The 7,995-nt window shown below is 30.7% G+C and overlaps 1 protein-coding gene across 15 annotated transcripts in view; it reads left to right on the forward strand.

The window, feature by feature from the left end:
- LOC145252774 (uncharacterized) overlaps nucleotides 1-7,922 on the forward strand; it is a 134,918-nt gene extending 126,996 nt beyond the window's left edge. For all 15 annotated transcript variants that reach the window (XM_080112688.1, XM_080112689.1, XM_080112698.1 and 12 more), the window contains 2 exons: nucleotides 2,839-2,966; nucleotides 4,655-7,922. In XM_080112688.1, the coding sequence (XP_079968814.1) occupies nucleotides 2,839-2,966; nucleotides 4,655-5,062 (536 nt within the window). In that variant the 3' untranslated portion in view covers nucleotides 5,063-7,922. The remainder of the gene's footprint in view (nucleotides 1-2,838; nucleotides 2,967-4,654) is intronic.
- The last annotated feature ends 73 nt before the right edge of the window (nucleotides 7,923-7,995 follow it).

Genomic DNA, 7,995 nt, shown 5'->3' on the forward strand with positions numbered 1-7,995 from the left:
AACCCTTTTTTTTAAATATTTAAGTACGTTTTTTGTGCAAGACAAAAAATGTCAATTGTTAACTTTTTGGGAAAATTTAACATTTAAAATTGAATTAAAAATAGTAGAAAAAGTTTTACATTATTCTGTTTTCTATATGATAAAATTCAGGGTTTTATCTTTCTGGAAAAAAAAAGTTACTCAGAAATAATGGATTTTAATAAATGTAATTTCGTTTTAAAAAACAACAACTTGATTTTGCGGCCATTTTTGGCGGTGCCTAAATAATTAGCCATTTGCGTTTTAGCGTTCGTCAGAATCATTTCGCGATTCAGCCGCCACTATTTCTCTTATCTGTTCCACTTTTTTGCCCTCGTCTAAAATTAACTCGCATTTGTAGAGGTCTTTTTTTTTTTTTTTTTTTTTTTTTTTTTTTTCTTCGTAATATTCCGGAATTATTTTTTAAACTTTTTTTTTTTTTCAAGTGTTAGCATCCGCGATGATTTATTTTTATATGCAAAAAAAGCAAAAATAAATTAATGCATTTTTTAAGTACTTAAAATTATAACTTTTTTTTTTTTTTTTTTTTTTTTACACAAAATATTTTCACTAAGATATAAAAAAAAAAAAATGTTTACACTATATTTTGTGATCGTTAAGAAATATTGAAAATTTCATTATTTCCTGAATTTTGCTCAATTTTTTTTAAGTTAAGGTGTGAAAATGTTTATACATTTTAGGGATCGGCATTCATTTTGCCCGTACTCATCTAAATTTGTCCTGCTTAGAAAATCTGACTCACAATAAGCAAATAGTTTTATTTTATTTATTTTTTATTTTATTTTTTAAAGAAATGTTTGTTTGCACTCGCCGGGTTGTTTTTCATTAGGTAGAGAAGAGTGGGGGTCAGTTCATTTCTTTGCTGAAAGAAATTTAAAAAAATCTTAACGTCTTCCACGTTTGAACTGACGTTTTGACATCTTAAACGATTGACTTGTTTTCGATTTCCTTTGCTGTTTTGATTCTAAACGATTCTAAACTCTGATGACAAGAAAATTAAACAAACGATAGAATGATTGTCACGTCTCTCTGGTCGTGGTCATAATAAAATGAACTGTCTTATTGTATTGCACGTCGTCAGTTAGCGATCACGTGACGATCAGATACTTGATACTTATTCAAATGGGCATCTATGGCGGCAATTAAAAGTAAGGAAAATACAGAAAAGTCTGTATGATGAACGTATCACTCATAGAACGAAGATGAAACACTCCAAAAATCACAATTTGATCAAGTATTTTTTTTCTCTAAAAAAAAAAAAAAAAAAAAAAAAAAAAGTAAAAAAAAAATTTACTCTGCTTCGCTGCGATAGGTGGGAGCAGCGACTATTAAGGAACCAAGGACAGACAACCGATTTTTTTTTTATAAATGTGGGGAAAGACAACCGGAACGTAAAATTTAAAACCAAACAATTTAGTACAGCGACTTGGCTCCAATAAGTAAAGGAATCATTCAGTTTGTGATAAAAGCATAAAATTTGGTAGACGCATAGCCAAAGGCATTCTAAAAAGATTTGGATGTGGAGGTATCATGAATTTTCAAAATGGCCACCAGAAACAAGTTTTCTAATGAGTGATGGATATAAAATGATATTGTGAACAAAAATTGAAATAATTTACCATATACTTGATTTGTTTTGGGGTAAGTGGACAGTTTTATAATGAATTCAAAATGACCGGCATTTTTTAGATTGGTTAGATACAGAATCTGTGGAATTATATACATTTTTTAATGCAGAATTTGAATTAGCAACTAATAATTTCTAAGAGTCTTTGCTCTAACAAGTTCATTGAGGCCAAACCTAGGGTCTATCATTCACACTCCTTCACAGAAGCAGAGGATAATGCATTGTAACTGAGCTTTTTTGCACTCACAATGCCCAACACAACCTTCTTACATTTGTAAGCGACAAGTTCATAACTTGACTAGCCTGCATCTGGTAGGCATGTCCAGAAGGGTTCATAGTCGCCCTCAAGTGTCTTTGACCAACCCCATTTGCACGGTGAAGGTAGTGTGCCCTGGCTGTGTTTCAACATCCACTCTTTCATTTCCATTCATTGCATGGTTCAGTTCTTGCAGATATGGGGATTTTTTAGTTTATTGTTCAACTTAATTCCAATAAAGTTAATAGCTCTATTTCCATACAATTATACAGTTTATTGTGAGCCATCTTGAAAGATGGGAATATTCAGTTTTGCGTTGGATGGAAGCTTCTGGCTGATTCTAAAGTTCAAAATGTCATACAAGTGACGGCTGCCATATTGGAAAATGGTAGCCATCTTGAATATTAAATGACCAGTTTCCATTTATCCTATAGACATTTACCAAATCTTATGTTTGGTTATTAGATCTAAAATATATCAAGAAAATGGCCATTGCTAGTGGTCATTTTGAAAAAGGGCTACCATGAGAGCCATGTTGAAAATTCATTATGCCTCCATGTCCAATTATTTCTAGCATGCCTTTGGCTATGCGAGTACTAAATTTCATGCTTTTATCATAAACCAAACTAAATTATTATGGTTGTCTGATGCACTAATTAACATTTTTTTTTTTTTTTTTTTTCAGAAAATAAAATTTTCAAATTATGAAAGGATTTATTTATTTTTTATTTTATTTTTTTTAATTTTAGCAAAAATGTGACATTACCAGTGTTTTCTGAATGATGCAGTTGCTTCTAAGAATCCAATATTTATTGGAATCATTCTCCCAGGAATCCGTATTAGAATTGTCGTTTGGGGAGGGGGGCACTATTTCTATGATTTTAGTTTTAATTTAATTTTTTCTTTCTTTTTTTAGAAACCCATCTTCATAATGAAGAAACCGGGGAATTGACACAAGAATTCCGAGAAGCTGCTGATGGCGCTAACGATTCTGCAGATGGTATTGTTACCAATGGTGTGGAGGAAGTTTCAGCACCAGAAACTGTGAGTCTTTTTCACATTTTCAAAAAAACAAAAACAAATCTACATAATATACTGTTCCTTCCTTAGTCAACTTTTAAAAAGGCCAAATACAATTTTTAAAGGCCAAACTGCTTTTAAAAAATGTTAAATTCCTTAAATTTGGCCTTAAAAACGCTAATCTGGTAACTGGACACGAATGAGTGACCTTTGTTGTAGCCTCGTTTTCGAATATCATGTGTTGTAATGGTGTGAGAAAGGTACTCGTAATTTCAATGTGTAGCGATTCTTCAGAGAAAGAAGTTAGCAAAACCTTAAGCAAAAAAGGGAATATTCAAAAGAAACAGGGGAAAGAACTTGTCTGCCAAGATGTGCGGGAGTAAATTAGATTCTCTTACAATGTGATTTTATTTTTATTAAGCTATGTAGCACAATATTACTTTCTGAATATTCATTAGTACTTATTGATTTATCTCGTTTCGGTCAGTTCTATATTTAAAATACAGTGGACACTATTTTCATAGAAATTTTAAACTCATTTGCTGTGTGTTTTTTTTTTTTTTTTTTTTTTTTTCTGTCCAAAGAAACTAATTTTTTGTGCTATCATCTAGAAAAATATCAGCTTTATCAAAACATGCTTCTTTTGTTCAAGCTCGTTTGACTCTTTGGTCTAGTGATCTTCATCAATTCACTGCTTTCATACAGTCTTGTAATACAAGTATTGTGGAACTATTCCTACTGTGTTCGCCTTACTTTTAATCTTGGTCTTTTCAAGATTAAGGTCAATAGGCATCTCCTCTCTTTGCAATAATCATTTTTCGTTCTTGTTAGCGCCTTACATCAAGTGGCTTCCAGCCTTGTGTGGAGCGATTTTTATTAAAAAAAAAAAAAAAAAAAAAAAATTGATCAACCAGTATGAAGTATTTCAACTAATAAACATTAAATGGGACTTCAGTCAGATGTTTGAAAACATTTGTAGGGTTACTTGGAAAATTAGAAAATCAAATAAGTTTATGAAATATTTTAAAGTGTTAAAAAAAAAAAAAAAAAAAAAAAAAAAATTAAATGTAACACATTTTTCAATAGAGACTTTTCTTTTCTATTTTCGTTTCTATCTTTATACCCCAACAGGTCAGTCTCTTGTAGAGAGAAAAGAATATGTCTGGTCTTATGAACGGTTGTGGTTTTATTGAAAATTCATGCAAAGTTCAGACTTACAAAAACCATCAACATGTATATCCTATTCTCTCTTTACAAGGATCTGACCTCTCGGCATTCATGCCACCAGAAAAATAAAAAATAAAAAAATTTAAGAAAACAAAACAATCATCTTAAAAATAAAAAAGAACAGTATTTTACACTGAAAGTCTCAGAAAAAAATTTTTTGTATTAAATCTTTTTAGACACTTTTGGTATAATACACACTTTTCAAACACTGACACCGCCTAAATGTAAAAGAAACCTCAAGCGAACAGGCTTTTTTGGAAAAAGGTAATAAAACACCGAAAGTTTCAGAAAAATGATTTTAATCATTTAATAAAATATTTAACATTATTTGGTTTTCTAAAATTTTCAAATTAAACATTGAATATTTTAAAGATTTTTTTTCCAGGGTTTGATACTTGTATTTCATGTTTTCAATTAAATCTTATCTCCATTAAACAATTGAAATTTATAAAGTTTTTTATTCTTTTTTTTTTTTTTCTTTTCAGGTTGAAGAAATAACTCAGAATGGTGTTTCTGAAGTTCTTGTGGGCGAACCTACTGCTGAAGTAGAAGAGACCCTAGTATCTGAAATATCAGAGCCTGAAGTTCCCCCAGAACCTGAACTCGAACTTGCACCTGTAGTAACGGAACCTGTAGCAGAAATACCTGAACCTGAGCCCATAGTAGTCCCTGAGCCCGTGGTAGTCCCTGAGCCCGAAGCAGTTCCAGAACCAGAACCCGTTGTTGAAACTCCAAAACCAGTTGTCGAAACTCCAAAAACTGATGATGTTCTGGATTTCGGCAATGTTAGCGTTCAGGAGATGAAGAGACGGATCCAATCTAAGAAGAAGGTAGACACCAGGTTCTCACAGATGGGCCTTAAAGAAAAATATGATCTTCTACAACGACTTTAAAAGAATACAAAAAAATAAAAATAAAATTACTTCCCTTTTCTTCCTGAAAAAAAAATTTAATTTCTTTTAAAATAAGTTGTTTTTTTTTTTTTTTTTTTTTTTTTATTTACACTACCCCCCCCCCCCCTGTCCCAATCCCGTCCTTTCCAAATCTCAAAGGTTCTGTTACTGGTTCTCTTGGGATTTCAAGTTTTTGTTGGTATATTATTTGGCTTGGGGTGGAGCTTTTAATGCCTTCCCATTTTTTTTTTTTTTTTTTTTTTTTTTTTATAGGCATACTTCACTTTATTCTGGTTCAAAACCAACTCTAAAAAATGGAATTTATAAGAATTTCACTCTGGGACCATCACAAAATTTATTTTTTCCTAACTTCCTGTGCTTTATATACTAGTGTACATAAGATCCCTAATTTGCGTTTTTCTTTTTCTCAAGTGCCTGTTAAATAATGCAGAGTCTATTGTTACACACCATTATCCTGCATAGTTGCCCACAAAAGCATATCGAAAGTGGGATAGGGGACATATACTATCGATATAGCAAGTCTAGACTTCGTTCTGAAATCTATTCATAATACAAAGGAAAAATATGATTATATGTAACCAATTGGATTTTTTTTTTTTTTAAATTTGCTGTATTTAAAGCCGTGATCCAAAATGAATGATCCTGGCTCAAGCAGGATGATAGTTAATTTAATGAAGTCTATTGATAACTAGCTCAGATTTTCTTGTGTGTGTGTAATCATTGCTATGACTTAGATGAATTATTTTTAAAGAAATATCATTGGGAAATTAGTAAAAAAAAAAAAATGCTTTGCTTTACCTATTCATTTGTGATCTATTCGTGTTAAAAAAATTAAAGTTTTAAGCAAACCAGATAATTTCTTTAAATCAGCTCTAGGAAGATTGTTGACCAGGACTTAAGTCCTCTCTCTCTCTCTATCCCAGTTGTGTCCTGATCAACTGGATTGTGGCCTCAGGAAAAGCTTACTGGAGGTGATTGCAGTGTCCCTTTTCATGCACACAACATGGCGCTACAGTCATTCTGATATTATGCAACTTATGATAGAGCAGCTGGTCTTGGCATTACCTAAGAGTTAGGGCTCTTGTACTATCAGTCGGAAGCAGGAGCCAGACAACCTGTCAAACCTGCACCCTCAACCTGTCAGACGAGCAGCCCAAACCAGTTGAGTGAACACAAGTTACATGGAAGTATCTCCAATCTGCTCAGTTTATGAGAGAGAGAGTTGGGGGAAGATTGGGAAATAGCATCTATCGTCATAGGAAACCAGGCCAAGCACTGGGTGTCTCTGAGTCCCTGATATTGTACTTTTGTGCCTGACTAATAAGCAACTACCTACTCTTTAAGCAATTTATGTTTGCAAACCTTGCCATAAATATAGACTATCAATAAGTGTCCGGTTATGTACTTGCTTTCTGTAATTGTTGAACACTGATTAATTTATTCAGTTATTTGTTAGTTTTAACGAAAATAGATCACAAATAAAACGTTTTTGATTAATTTTCTGACTGTATTTTTGTTTAGAATAATTTATGTCTGTAATAGTAATAGATTCACCATTTTTATATATCTATATATATTGAATAAAGGAGATATCTAACAATATATAGATGACTAAAAAAAGTCCTTATGTAAAATATCTTGATCATATTGTGTTTCAGTACATTTTATCCCCTTGCCCCACCCCTCCACTAAAAAAAAATTTGTTACAGATGTATGAGGTAAATTTTCTTTTTGTCCAGAATTCAAACTAATTAAAAAAAATTAAAGAAAATACAGAAAATCTTTGTATGAAAATATCATATTCTAAAAACCACATAAAAATCATAAAGTATTTTCTGTATAAAAAAAATACTTGATAAATTTACTTAATTTGCGGAATATGGCATTTTCATTCTGTGATGAGTACGTATGAAGATTTTTTTTTTTTTTTTGGGGGGGGGGTTTGAATTCTGGACTTTTTTTTTTTTTTTCATCATTACTTATCTGGGCTAAAAGCCACTTGCAGATATGTTATGAGATGGATAGATTGGCAGCCAAACAATGTGAAGAGTGAAAATAAATATAATGAACAAAATTTGATTACGGTTTGTCATTGGATTTTTAAGAGGATCATGTTATTTGCATTGTTGTCTATGCAGTACATGCTAGTGTATGTACTAGCTGTCCTGATCCAGCATTGCCCAGTAGTTTATTTAATTGCTATGAGAGAAAAAAAAAAGTAAAATTGAAAAGCGTACAAAGAAAATGAATGGGCTAGTTTTAATAAAAAAAAAAAAATTAAAAAAATTTTAATTTACCTTGCCTGACCATGAGAATTGTTGAATAAAATGTACATATTTCTCAGTGTGTAAATTGGATGTTTCTGTGGGGATAGATTTCTAATCTTGCTATATTCTCTTGTGATGTTTTTTTGAATAAAAAAAATTTATTTACAAAAAAAGAACTAACATTTTTTTTTTTTTATTTTATAATCTCTGAAGAAGTTGTAGGATTGTACCGAAACATTATATAAATTGAATAACGCCTATTTACATAACTGGGCATTTCCAGTTATATATATATATATATGTATATGTATATATATATATATATATATATATATGAAATTAGTCTGATGTAAAATGTATTTTTATTTTTAAAATGTTAAAAATTCGATTTTTTTTTTCTTTAACATTTTTGAAATTTTTTAAAGTTTGATTCGTGAATGAAATATATTCTGTTAAAACAAAATCTTGATATTTTGAAAATCGATCTATATGATTTGTCGGTTTTGTTGGACCAATGACATATTTTTTTATTTGTATTATATAATAAATAAAATTGAAATAAAGAAAACTGACTTTATGTTATGAGATTTTTTTCTGGTTTCTAATTTTTTTATATAAAAAATTTATAGAAGCAATGACATGCAG

Source organism: Euprymna scolopes, chromosome 29, assembly GCF_053919585.1.
Source record: "Euprymna scolopes isolate OS-2025 chromosome 29, ASM5391958v1, whole genome shotgun sequence".
Classification (NCBI taxonomy): domain Eukaryota; kingdom Metazoa; phylum Mollusca; class Cephalopoda; order Sepiida; family Sepiolidae; genus Euprymna; species Euprymna scolopes.